Here is a 13,474-nt window from a genome sequence, read left to right on the forward strand (position 1 = left end):
ATTCCAGTTAGGGTTCCAAAAAGACTTACACTGACTATAGAAACTAGAGGTAAGACTAGGAATGGGTAAAGGGCCAAAGTTAGGCTCTGAGAAATTATTATGGTCAGGATTTGGGATTGTACAGAAGTTCTTGAGCTGAAATAGGGTTATGACTAGGGTTAAGGTTATTGTGAGGGTAACTACAGGAGTTCTGAAGAATTTAACTAAAAATGTGCACAAGGGACTTGGGTAATTTGGGTGAGGAACAGGATCCACCATAGGCTCGCAGAGATTGTTGGTGTCAAGTCTCTTGACTGAGCAATGAAGTTGCTGGATCTGTTCTTGTGAGCATAAAATTCCTACAAAGTGTTTTAAACTAACCTAACAGGAAGTCTGGGACTTGAAGTGATATAAAAAGGTGTCAGTTTTCTGTTAAGCACCAAGTTGCAGCTTTCGATGTCACACCCATCTGCTGTGGGCCAGCATGTGTGCTGTGGTAATGTAGCCAGTCTGGCAGATCCAACCTGTCACATGCATGCCATGTCATGAGTTTATGACCTACATGCACCTTTTCATCACAAAGCAAACTGCTCTGTGACAAACTGTGTGCTGTAGTTTATCGTCTCAGACCTGGTTAACAACTGGACAGCAGTCAGTTTGGCCCTTTTCTACCAGAAATAAGGGCAGTAATACCATTCCTGCACTGTAAGGCTCTGAGATCCCTGAATTTGAACATTTAGTGAGATGCAAGTCTAGGCTTGAACAATCTATAAGTATCTCTGCCTCTGATATCAAACTCTCTCAGCTAAAAGATGTTCATTTTGATCTTCATAATGAAAACACTTCAGTAGTAATATGACATTTCTTGTGTTCAAAGCCAGCGTTTTGTGTATTCCTTCTAAATGGCTATATGTGTGGTGTATGCCTTAAATATGTTTATGGCAAGCTGAACATGAATCATGGTAACAAGGCCCCTTGATAAATCAAAATATATTGCGGTAAAATCAATAGCATGTCCTTGTACAAGAACACTAGTAGTCTGGCAACTGCTGTTTCAAACTATTATAAGTTTTTCTTTGAAAAAAAAAAGGTTACAATTGCACATAAAGCACACATTAAAAATCTTTTCATGAAATAGATATGTTACTGTCGGTAAAACTGTTAATGGAGTCTTATTAAAGAGAATCAAACCCTGATAATAAACCCAGTGATGATTTTTCATAAAATGCTGAAAACTTTTAAATGGCAGTTTGCTGTGATTTAAAACTGTGGTCAGCTGCAAGAGGGCCGTATCAATATTAATTTACTGGAAGTATTGTCAATGTGAGTATATAATGTCAAAGAAAGGATTTTAGCTCACTACAATGTGCTTTTTGCACAGTAAAGTAAAATGAAATTTCAAACTACCTTTATACAATAGGAATCTATGACAGAATGAGGGGGAAAAAACAAGCACAAAGGATTAAAATTTTATTGAACACAAAACATTTGTACCAAAACTAAAAGGTTGAAAAAATTACTGCACAGAATTTTGCAGCAGTATCAAAAAATGGACTGAAAACAATACCACACTTTCCAATGGTGCCACTTTTTTGAAATACAATTCAGGAACAATTATGAAAAGGAAAAACAAGGCAGATTCTGCTGGTTGGTGACAATATACCGTCAAATTAAAAGTGCAATTATTTTCCTTTCTCTATTAAAAACTAAACACACACACACACAACGCCCACTGTAATAATGTACATCAACACATTTTGCAAATCCACATGCATCATAAAAGCAATAATATTTCCTTTTTAAGAACACAAAATTTTTAATGTGTAATAAATATTTAATTTCACAAAAGGCTCCTGAACCATTTCAGTTTAACTGCGATTGTAAAAAGGATTGTCACTTTCTGCACCTTGCTGTAGGTATGATTGTACAAATTAAATTGTTTAACCCTTTGTTCATTCCATATAAAATTTTCACAACACAAAGCACTGTGAGTAAATGAATGTCAAAAATACTTTAATGCCAGTTACTATCCAAAGTGTTATTTTGTCATTATAAAGTGAGTCATCTTAATGTACTCAAGTGCATGGAGCAGGTCACTGTAAATGCCACGTTCACGGTCCAGTTTTAAAGAAATAATAGAAGTCTTGGCTCTCAATTACTGGCACAGTATAAACGTTGGACTTATGTCTAATATTCTTTCATAGGACAATGAATGCAAATGGAATGGTCTATGTCCCATGACCAAAGATAAATAATACAAATTCTACTAAATGCCCTTCTCATAAAGTTGTGTTAAAGACGAGCTGTAATCTTGTTAAATACACATCTTTCTTTCATTACTCATTGAAAAAAGCTATATTAAATACAATCATTAAATATTTACAAATTATAGGATTACCATTTATAAGGTTGTTCCTTCTCATACACAAACGTTAGAAAAGGTTAACTAAAGTATTATTTGCCGTGGAAAATTATTTTATATGAGGTTAACAACGGAAACGGCATTTAATGGATCACTCGTTCAAAACCTTTACAGAGCCACTTCAGCAGTGAAAGTAGGCAGTAAAAAGAACCTTCTGGAACTGAGGGAAAGTAGCATTGTGCAAAAAAAAGATTTACTTTTCAAATGAATCCACCTACAATGCTAGTAAGAAGTTGGGGGGGGTACTGATATGAATTAAGACATGAACACTTCCAATACACCTCAACGTTAATCTCTTGAGACACAGTATCTGCAGTTTATACTCAACTTTTGCCTGATAGGTGAGACAGCTTACATGTTATACTGTAATTTCCTGCCTGTTTCTTCCAAAGGAATGGACAGGGTTTGTAGTAGTGTGCAACTGTACTGTAAATCTGCTTCAGCCCTTTCCATGTCTCACGATCGTAGGAATGACAAAGTATCGGAGCAGAAAGTCCTCAAGACTCTACTTTTTCCATTTGAAACGGACATCCTCTACAATAAAGATGAAACAGAATAAAGTTTAAAGCTGAGGTAGGACAAAAACCAGTGGAATCCAGTAGTCAAACTTGGGCCCCACATGCTTGCTATACATTGTAACTGCAGCTACTTCATCCTTCGTTTACCATTGTTTGTTTGCTTAACGAAGCATTTATTCAATCAAATTTGGGCGCTGAGTACTGTTAAGATTGCTTGGTTATACAAAAAAAAAAAAAAAAAAATTACAGCAGAGGATTAGTAACATGCAAGATCACAGGGTCATCAAATTCCCTACATATGAGAGTTATTTCCCCAAATATGTATCGTGTGAAAAACAGAAGTCAGGCAGAAGCAAACTGTTGTCTTATTTCCTGCTCCGTTATAGAGAGACTGAGCCAGGACAACACCTTTTAAGAGTCTAAGCAGACACACTGGCTGTTTGAACCTATACATTGTACAACTCTGTGTTACTGGAGGCATCATGCTGTGGATTATGGGAAGCAGTGGGGGTAGAGGTGTTGGCAGCGGTGACCTGTGATGGTGGGAACATCAGTAGTAACTGCTATGGCTGGATCAGGTCCTAGGGATCACGATGGAGGAACCAAATCTCATTCCTGCGGCAGGACACACCCGGGTTCTCGAACACTGCCACTATGTAGGCGTCACGGCGCAGCGTGTCAGTGTTGCCCAGTAGCTCCCAGAGCTGGCCGACCTGGTTCATGATGGTCTCCTCCGTGGTGGTGCCGCGGAACACCCTGGAGAGACAGAAAGCACGTGAGCACCTGGACACCACTCCATGCCGGCAAGGCTTGTTCTGTTTCTTCTACATTTACACTTGTCTTCGCTGAGGCTGTTACATAAGACACTATTTTACTCATTTTCACAGCTTGACATTCTACTGTATGAAATCACATTAGGAAATTGTTCCAACGGTGTAAGACAGTGTTTCAAGTTCAACAGCAGAGACCCCCGTGGGACTTGAAGAAACCAGGGGCCACTGGTGGTGTAGTGGCTAGAGCTGATGCCTTTGGATCTAGAGGTTGCAGGTTCAAATCCTACTTCCAGCTTTAGTACTCTTGACCATGGCACTTCCCCTAAAAATTGCTCCCGTAAAATTACCTAGCTGTATAAATAGCTAAAAACTGTCATTACCTTAACATTGTACACTGCTGTGCAGAAAAGCATCAGGTAAATGAATAAATATAAACCTTCAGGTTACAAGTCTGTGCCCAAAGCCCCCCATGACATCTGCTGCCTCCATTAAGGTTAAGATTACATTTGGAGATGTTTCAGGTTCCGACATACTTCACAAATAATAGCTAAAACAGGAAAAATAGCAGCACTTATCACTGAAGTTCTCACCAAACCTTTGTATTTAGTAACCCAAAGCTAATATTCTCTCACCTTACAAAGGCAATTACTTCCTGAAAACATTTTGCAGGGTGAATTCTCATAAATCAGACAAATACCATTAGTTTCACATTTAAAAATTCTTATGTATTCCAGTGCTGCAAAATTGATATGTATTAACCGAACCTTTAATACAAAAAAAGCACAGTAAATACAAAAATCAATAAACATAATGAAACAATTGACACTAACCAAACAAGTAGACAATGTTTGGACAGTTCAAATGGGGCCATGGTTACAGATTGAATTCTCATTACCTGAATGGCAATACCTCAAGCCATGAGTAATATGTAATAGGAGTTGGGACCCGGAAGTCCAAGGGCTACGGAAAAGCTGAGCGCACAGCAAGCTCACCTGGTGGTGACTCGCAGCGACTCTCGCTGGACAATGTAAATGTCGGGGTCCATGGGTTCAGGTGGATTGTCCTGGAACGCCGCCGGCAGGTAGTATGCAGTCATCACATCCTTGACAAATCCACTGCCATCCTCGAGCATCTGAATCTCGGTCACAACGGGCACGGTCATACCCAGGTAGCGGCCTGCAATGGATGACCGAGAAAGCAAGTTCCACACTGGTCCAACACTAGACTGAGGGGTAAACACGCTGGGCATGACACTCATCTCACTCAAGGACACTGATTTTCTGATACCCGTATGGTACTGTACAAGTACTGTACAAATGTGGTTAATGTGCACAATAACATGAGACTCGCAGGTCCATGACACATCATATAACTTAAGAGTTAATATTTGGCACTTATAATACAGGTGGTCCCCGACGTACGATGGGGTTACGTTCCACGAAACCCATTGTAAGTCGAAAATCGCATAAGCTGAAAATGCATTTAATACACCTAATACACACCTCTGCGTAACAGAACAGGAGACGCGGATCGCTGTCGCTGTCCAGCATCGTACCGCATATCGCTTGCCCGGGAAAATAAATAAATATTCAAAATTCGAAGTACAGTTTCTACTGAATGTCTATCACCAGCTCACCATCGTAGAGTCTAAAAAAATGCAAGTCGAACCATCGTAATCAGGGACCACCTGTAATGTAATTGACATACATGTGTGACTGATCTACGATGTTGTAATGCACTTTACTTAAGATGAGTGTATCCGAATGTTTTGAGTGCAGCGCACAAAAAAAATTTTACTTACAATTATTCATTCAACCAACGTTTTCTCTGAAGCAACTTGCGAGGTTTTTATATTAAGCTAGTTATAATTATCGAGTCATTTATGCAGCTGGGTCTTGATCAAGGGTACAAACGTGGGATGTGGGATTCAAACCTTCGACCACAGTGTCCAGAGGTGGCAGCTATAACCACTATGTCACCTGCCGCCACCTACAAATAAATGAAAAGTACACGACACTGACCTGAATATCAGCACTACGCTTTAACCAACTGTGCTAACTGGCTGTAGAGCCTAACTGATTGGGTACTACAGTGGTTAGAGCTACCACGTTTAGACTTAAAGAAGCAAGGTTTGAACCTCACCTCCTGCTGTCATACCCTGAGCAAAGCACTTTCCCTACATTTTTCCAGTTAAAAAAAAAAAATAAAAAAAAATCTATAAATCAGTAATTTGTGAGTTGGTAATGAGACAAGAATGGGCTAAATAAAAAAAAAAATGTAAAGTGATCAAATGAATAAGCAAAGAGCAAGCAGATTATGCCCTCTTACCCAGAGAGTTCTCCTTGCAGATGTAGCGCATGAGTTTCATGAAGCCCATGGAGATGCTCTGCTCGTACAGCTTCTCCGCCCTGGTGACGCAGGCCCACTTGCCTGGCGGGTACACCCTCTCCTCATATACTGTCTCTCCCAGCTGACATGACACACACACACACACACAGCTATCTGAACAGACATCCACGCAACAGCTAAAGCTCCTGCGTCGCCAACCTTGGCTTCTCCACCGTTTATACCCTCACCGATGAGCTGAGCAGCATTAATGCTTTTTGCAATACCTTCTCATGCCGAGACACAGGAACGAATGGCACTTGTTCCCGCTCCTGGTTCCTTCTCGTCATCTCCTGAATTGGACCTGTCATTTCTGTTGAACCACAATACATAAGTGGACGGAAGAAAAAAAACCTCAGTTTTTGTGTGGAAGCTTCACCACTGTTCTACCACCGCAGTATTCTGCCGTCCATTCTTTGATTGAGATTGGAGCAACTAACGTGGTAAAAGTGTTCACCTGGGCAGGGCACCGTTAAAAATCCCTACTTTCCTTCCAGCTCCTTTCAGAAGAGGGGTGTCCAACTTTTTTTTGGCAAAGGACCACAACTGTAATTGTGAATTGGTTTGAGATGCACACATGTAAAAATCATACTGACACACTAAATCTCAATTGAATTTTTTTGTATTTTATTTCAGTGCAGCGTGAGTCTAACTACAAGTGTATTATTGTGTAATTCAAGTGCATTTACAGCATTTGTCATAGATATATTATCATCATAAATTATGTGTAACACATTATTAATATGTATGACATGGCAAATTAGTGAGTGCCAAGTGTAGCGGTGCCAGGAAAAGTACAACCAGTTAAAGTACGGCTGAAGGACACCACAGGGTAATTGTTAAATTAATAAAATGTTTACAAAATATATTTATCTGCATTCATCTGATCTAAAAGTTCACATTAAGAATAAATCAATAATTAGACCTAATGCATCCAAACATTACATTCTTCTTAAATTTTCTCATATCTTATATTTTCATTTCCCAGCTCCTTTCCCAAACATTTCTTTCCTACCTTTACAAAACGCAATATTTAAGTTATATCATTACTCGAAGTTAGCAAGATACTTGGACATTTACTTGTTCTCACTTAACGCCCACGGGCCCAGAGACCTGCTCACACAAGCCTGCGCACAAACATGACCAAACTGCAAGAAGATTTTTCCATGTGGGACAATTAAACCATATGGAAATTTCAGATTTCTGCCATCCGATGCTTCTTTAAACCGAGGGGCGCTCCGGCGCCCAGACTTTACACATCGGTGCCCTCGGCTGAAGCGACGCCTCCTTCTGCACGAAAGCCTCACGCTGGCACTTCACTCTCCCCTCTCGGGCTGCCACATCATTTCCGTCACACTGATCGCATTGTGGCGCTGCTTGTTAGGAGCGGCACGGAAGAAGAAAGGGACGGTGCCTTTAAGTAGCGCCATGGCGTTGTACTTTTGTACCGTAACTGAGCTGGGGGTGGACGGGTTCAACACGTCCTAAAGGGAGGGGAGTCCACCAATTAGCCAAAATTGTTACTCAGCTACGGCCGCCCATTCAACGATGACTGTTCAGGTCTAGCCAACAAGCAACTTGTATTTCGGGAAATATTGCAGCGGAACACACACACACATTTTCAGCGGAACAGTTCCAGTGAAGTAGTTGGGCAATTTCAAGGAAAACAAGTCACACTACATTGGTCAACTGTGTCATTTTATTGCGGTACGGCTGACACGTCACATACCTCGCGGGACGGAGACCTGGTGCGTGCTGGCCACAGCCTGCCAGTGGGCGTACAGCCTCTCCTCGCTGTTGTCTTCCATTGGTTCAGAGCCGTCCGTCATGTCATCCTCCAGCTGCTCGTCGTCTAACTCCGCGAGGTCTTCGATGGAGATGAGCGCCATCCTGAGCACCTGCACCGGGACCAAACTGGAGCCAAGAAGTCCAAGACTAAGAAACACAATAAAGGTTCCTTTCCCAGCACAGAAAGCTCAACGTGTTCCGCTCAGCTTTGTCACCCTTACAAAAGGTCCCATCCTAGAACATCAAGGGTACTTCAGCAAGAGTTGACCTATTACAATACTCGGCTCTCCGCCCTCATCTTGATTCCAACACGCTATGGCGGTACGGCGCCATCGAGTCGAACATCGAATAACGGGGACAACATTAAAAGTGCCTCCAAAACATTCTGTCCTTAGACTTGGCAATTTTAACGTACTGTACTTATGATCCCGTTTATAGTACAAGAACAGAGCCCTTTCGATAAATCCAACTGCCCTCCTGTGGGTTCCAAACTTTTACTTCAATGTTATGCGCGTGTGGCAAAGAGGATCGTGGCCATGCCCACGTCCCGGATTATTGGCTGCACCGGATTAAGAGACGAGGGTCAATTGTGGCCACGGTATCGAAGTGACCGATCAAGGATAGGAGTCAACGCCCAGGAGCTCTTATTTTGTGGTTGCACCGTTTGCATCATATTTTTAATAAAAAGGCCACTGTCCCTTCTCAAACACGGCACCTCTGTTGTGCCACACTGTACTTTGTGGGAAGTTGCAAGGAGAGCTCCTCTCATCAAGTCTTGGGTCCTTCTCAGCCTACTATGTTTAAAGCATTGCACCAACAACTGTGTAAATAATTTTCTAAACTAATTACGGCTTCAATAAATATTATCAAGTTGCAGTGATCAACACAATTAAAACACATTAAACCAGATCTGTTTTCTTCACACAAGTTCATTTTTGTCTCTCTCAGACAACACAACTCCACTTTGGCTGGAGTACATGGTCAGCGATGGACCTGTTCAACTGGCATGGCTTTACATTTTGTCTTGCTCCTTGGGTGAGCGGAAAAAGGAGCAGTTTATTGCCTCTTCTTGTGTAACACCTCTACTGCAGCCAGCTAATCCATCCAAACAACCACAGCAAGGCAGACCATCTGTCTTACGTCAGTCGACAGACATGTTGAAGCTACAAGTGGCCAGTTATGGAGATGAGGTTGAGGTTGAGCTCACGGGCTTCCATCTCCTTAACCAAAGCAATTAGCAGCACAGAAGGTCCCCACAGCATTGGCCAGCAAACATTTGAACCGTGTTCAACAGGTGTCCAGTGCCCTCCCTGATGTTAGTGCACATTTTTAGCCAATTCTTCAGTCCCTTTACTTTCTATTGAAAAACAGTCATTTTTTTTCTCTCTGTAAATGCCCAATGCTTTAGCCACTAAGCACCTCTTGACACTACTTGAAAATAGGAGATTACTACAATTACTGGCTGTAGTATTGATGGAGGCACAAATATGTTCCTACAGAAATAGTTTACACTGATTTTCTCTTTTGATCAAAATTAGTATTTTCTTAAATAGCATGGTAAGCCTATTTAAATTGAATTTGTCCCTGCAGATCATGTCATAGAAACTGTAAAATATATATCATACTTAAAAAGCTTGTGAAAGTTAGTGTAAATATCTCTCAAGATCTGCCATAATCATAAGAAGCCTATCCCACCAGAAAGCACAAACAGCCAATGCATCTGTAGCTCTCACTGCTACATCTGGCACCTTACTGGATTTCTCCATGAGTCACTCCATTTCCTATAGTGTGTTGGTGCTTGCCGTGGCTTTATCAGGAAAATTTATATATTCATCCTAGCAGAGGGGGGAAAAAAAAAATACTCACCTCATTTTTTATTGACTTATGAAGATGGACTACTTGTTCAAGCACACTCTCAAATATACATCGCCTTACACATTCTTGAGATGCTTTAGTTTCAAGAAGTGGCTAAATAGATATTGTTGCTTATAGAACTGAGTGGGAGATAGTTGATTGTGACTTGTGATGTGATGCAAATATATGTAGCTGTTAGATCAGAAGAGAAATTAGAAAAGAAAAAAAAAAACCTCAAGACTCTTCAATTCTGGTAGGGATTCAGCAGTTGTGAGGGCCAGATAAAGTTAATTTCATCACATAAAAATATGGGCCAAATATGAGAACCTTCGGACCTCTTTCTCTCTCACACTCACACACACACACACACACACGATAAACTTAAAAAAAAAAAAAAAAAAAAAAAAAAAAAAATCTGACTGGTGATCACACAACAGACCAACAGCATTACTCTGTGTAATTGTACCTGCTCTGCTGGAAAAGCTGGTTTCAACCCTTCCAGATTCTTTGTAACCCAGAGATAAGACAATCGTTCACTGTAGCTTCCTTAATGGTGAAGTTACTTATTTGAATAATGTCAGGTTACAGATGAAACTTGCATATCAATGAGACAGTGATTTAACTTAAAGCAAAAACCGAACTGCCACTGCTGCTCGCCAGTTAGTGATTTATTTGGCCACACTGATTTTTCCATTAACTTACTTGGACAGAAAGTGTTGCTGATATGAATGCATGAAAAGAAAATGTTCTGCATGAAAGAAAATGGTCCAGTGGCAGATTAACAGGCAGAAGAAGGAACAACTGAAGCAATTTGGAAATTATGCATGAACCATTATGTACAACTGCTTGAAATGTCTACCTCCAACAAATTAACCTGCAGAGATAGACATGCATTAGCAATATGTTAAAAATAACTAAAAGCATTTAGTTCTGTAGCTTGATTGTAATTTATCTAAGTGGTATTCTCAGCCACTACAGTTCTAAGTCCAGTAAAAATCCACCAAAATGACATCTGAAAATTGGTGCTTTTAATGGGAAAAAATGTAATATCCAGGAAATAAAGCTTTCCATGGAATAGAAATTCCTGCATTTTTAATGTTTCAAAATTACTTATTACTAAATATTTTCACATTTATTATTTCCCAGCAGCGCATTTGCATGGCGTCTTACACACCCAGAGCTAATCTCTGCTTTTCACTGACAAATCTTAAAGGCAAAGGCAAACCTAATTAGAGGAGATCAAAGCATCCAATTACAATTACATTTATTGACAAGGACACTAGGTCTAACTACAGATCCAACATCAAAACTAACAGTATCCTTATGTGCCGATACAAATAATATTCCCTTAACATTTACATCTATTCATTTATCTGACACTTTTCTCCAAAGTGATGTACAACATAAGCTGTTATACCGATTTGTCAATTTAAAGAGCTGGGTCAATTGTACTGTATCGATTCAGGGTAAGTATCTTCATCAGGGGTGGGATTCAAACCTGCGTCCCTCGAGTCCAAATGACGGCGACTCGAACCCGGGCCCTAGACTCTATAGACTGTATCGATTACCCTTGGCAACGTATTATACGATTGATGGGAACATTTATGCCACGTGTTACACAAATGAACATGATCGGTGTTTGTTCGCATTTTGTTAGTCTTTACGCTAACTATTGTGACACATTGTTTCATTTTCCAGGAGTCCTGGGACATGATAATGCGTACGGTACAGTCACACAGAGTCAGTGCGGTCACACACTGTATTTTAAAATCGTTAATTTAAGCAGTGCCGCAGTCACTCAGGCGGACGGACAGTGAGTCTGCGTGACGTCACTACCATCATCATTAAAGGCCCTTTCCCGCAAGTCGTCACTGAACCTGTCTACTTTAGCACGGTGAAAAATTAGAGGAACAACGCAGCCAGACTCCAGAGTGTCGAACAGCAGTGTTACTTAGAAGCGTGAGTACGAGTGAGTGCGCGTGTGTGTGTGTGTGTGTGTGTGTGTGTGCGCGAGCGCGCAGTTCGCGCGGAGCCAACCCCCGTCCGCAAACAATGTAAACAAATACACAGTCCAGCCACTGCGGATCAGGCAAAAGTAGGCCACACACACACACACGAATAAATAGAGTCACACAGCGAGGCCAGACTGCAACCAACATTACCAACATATATGACATGTCTACGGGCCGCCGCTTCCGCACGAACACAACGACTCGACAAAAAAAAATTGAACAATTTTCGACACTCGACTCGCTCGCGAACCCTCGCAGGGCCACATAACTGTCTACTGGCAGCAAGAAAAATAATTAGCAGCTGATGCTAATTTGCAGCGTCTGCCTGGGTGGGTAGTAAGTAGCGTACGCGAATGGAAGGCGACGGTGTTGGTGCCTCAGTCGCGCCGTTTTGCGGCACGCCGGCAGTCGGCAGGAGTAGCGCGTACCTGGAAGCACGGCTGCGGAGAGCGCGCACGCGCGAACACACACGCACACAGCACGGTCGGAATCGCGCTCTCGCCGCCGCCGCCGCCGCCGCCGCCCGCCTCGAGACTCAGCGCGGCACAGCACGCGCCCGGACCAGTAAACACACGGGTGAAGCGAGGAAGAGTAGCTTACGTACCCGCAGAAGACGCGACGCGACGCGCTGTGATCGTGACGCAACCTGCGCGCGGAGATGGGAGGGGGTCCGATCAGGCTGCAGGGTCACGTGGTTTGGCGCCACCCGAAGGGGCGGAAAAGATCGCTCCGCTGTTTACTGTACTTTCATTGTTATTGAATATAAGCGCTACGGACCGGACAAATAAGACTAGCTATTTCTGTAGAAGATTCAATTGAAGTATGACCCAAAAGGCTTCATCGGACCCTGATATAATAACTTATTATAATACTAGAGTAATGTAATGTAAAAAAAGAACGAACAAACATACATGATGATGATTTTTTCTTCACTACACTTGAACAAGCGGGCAGAGTACTGTCCGAATGTTCAAACAAGACTGAAGAGCGTAGCTGTGTGAATCAGTCACATTCTAATATAGAAACGTGCCGCAGTGGTTGGACTTCGCATACCGTAGCTTGAATGACGCAGTAATGACACCTGCTGTTAGTTTGCATGGGATTCTCGCGGGCGCTCCGGTTTCCTCACACAGTGCAAAGAGAAGCTTACAAGGGGATTGGTGGCTGAATTGTCCGTTGTGTGTATGTGAGAGAGAGAGAGAGTCTGAGAGGAAGAAAGAATGTTTCACTGGTGTGTAGATGAGGTACGAGGATGTAATGTACCTAGTGCTGTAAGCCACCTTGCGTGAAAAGGTGTAAACACTACTACAGTGTTCATTGGAGGTCGCTTTGGAGAAAAGCGTTTGCAAAATGAATAAATGTGAATGTAATGTTTGTCAGGGTCATCATTTTTATTGACTTTAAGCTACATTACAATTGAAGCAAATTTTAAAATGACTGAACGAAACTTCACTCTTCATAAAGCCCAGTTGAATGCCAGTTTTTCATTAACTCCATAAGGTGTCCAGTGTTGGGGGAGTGCAGTGGCACAGTGGGTTGGATCAGGTCTTGCTCTCCAGTGGGCCTGGGGTTCGAGTCCTGCTTGGGGTGCCTTGCGATGGACTGGCATCCCGTCCTGGGTGGGTCCCCTCCCCCTCCAGCCTTACACCCTGTGTTGCTAGGTTGGGCTCTGGCTCCCTGCAACCCTGTATGGGACAAGCGGTTCAGACAGTGTGTGTGCAGTGTTTTTCATAGCGTGATTTT

General features: G+C 42.0%; 1 protein-coding gene across 3 annotated transcripts; it reads right to left on the bottom strand.

Moving 5' to 3' along the window:
- Window positions 1-1,436: 1,436 nt before the first annotated feature.
- Window positions 1,437-12,798, bottom strand: soul4 (heme-binding protein soul4). 3 transcript variants are annotated; one of them, XM_018751057.2, is made up of 6 exons: window positions 12,336-12,798; window positions 7,807-7,991; window positions 6,305-6,390; window positions 6,021-6,162; window positions 4,685-4,868; window positions 1,437-3,675 (listed from the first exon to the last, which is right to left on the bottom strand). In XM_018751057.2, exons 2-6 carry the CDS (start codon window positions 7,964-7,966, stop codon window positions 3,501-3,503), a joined length of 747 nt encoding a protein of 248 aa, XP_018606573.2. In that variant the 5' UTR covers window positions 7,967-7,991; window positions 12,336-12,798; the 3' UTR covers window positions 1,437-3,500. The 3 variants fall into 3 exon arrangements, with proteins under 3 accessions (XP_018606573.2, XP_018606574.2, XP_018606575.2); XM_018751058.2 differs by lacking the exon at window positions 12,336-12,798 and adding an exon at window positions 12,160-12,325; XM_018751059.2 differs by lacking the exon at window positions 12,336-12,798 and adding an exon at window positions 12,081-12,150.
- Between the last annotated feature and the right edge of the window lie 676 nt (window positions 12,799-13,474).

This window comes from Scleropages formosus, chromosome 16, assembly GCF_900964775.1.
Source record: "Scleropages formosus chromosome 16, fSclFor1.1, whole genome shotgun sequence".
In the NCBI taxonomy this organism is placed as follows: Eukaryota; Metazoa; Chordata; class Actinopteri; order Osteoglossiformes; family Osteoglossidae; genus Scleropages; species Scleropages formosus.

Coding starts and splice junctions, on each gene's coding strand:
- soul4 (XM_018751057.2), bottom strand. CDS start 7,966: ATGGCGCTCATCTCCATCGAAGACCTCGCGGAGTTAGACGACGAGCAG. Junction 6,391..7,806: donor CCAGGTCTCCGTCCCGCGAG/GTATGTGACGTG, acceptor GTGGTTCAACAG/AAATGACAGGTCCAATTCAG. Junction 4,869..6,020: donor CTGCAAGGAGAACTCTCTGG/GTAAGAGGGCAT, acceptor CATCCATTGCAG/GCCGCTACCTGGGTATGACC.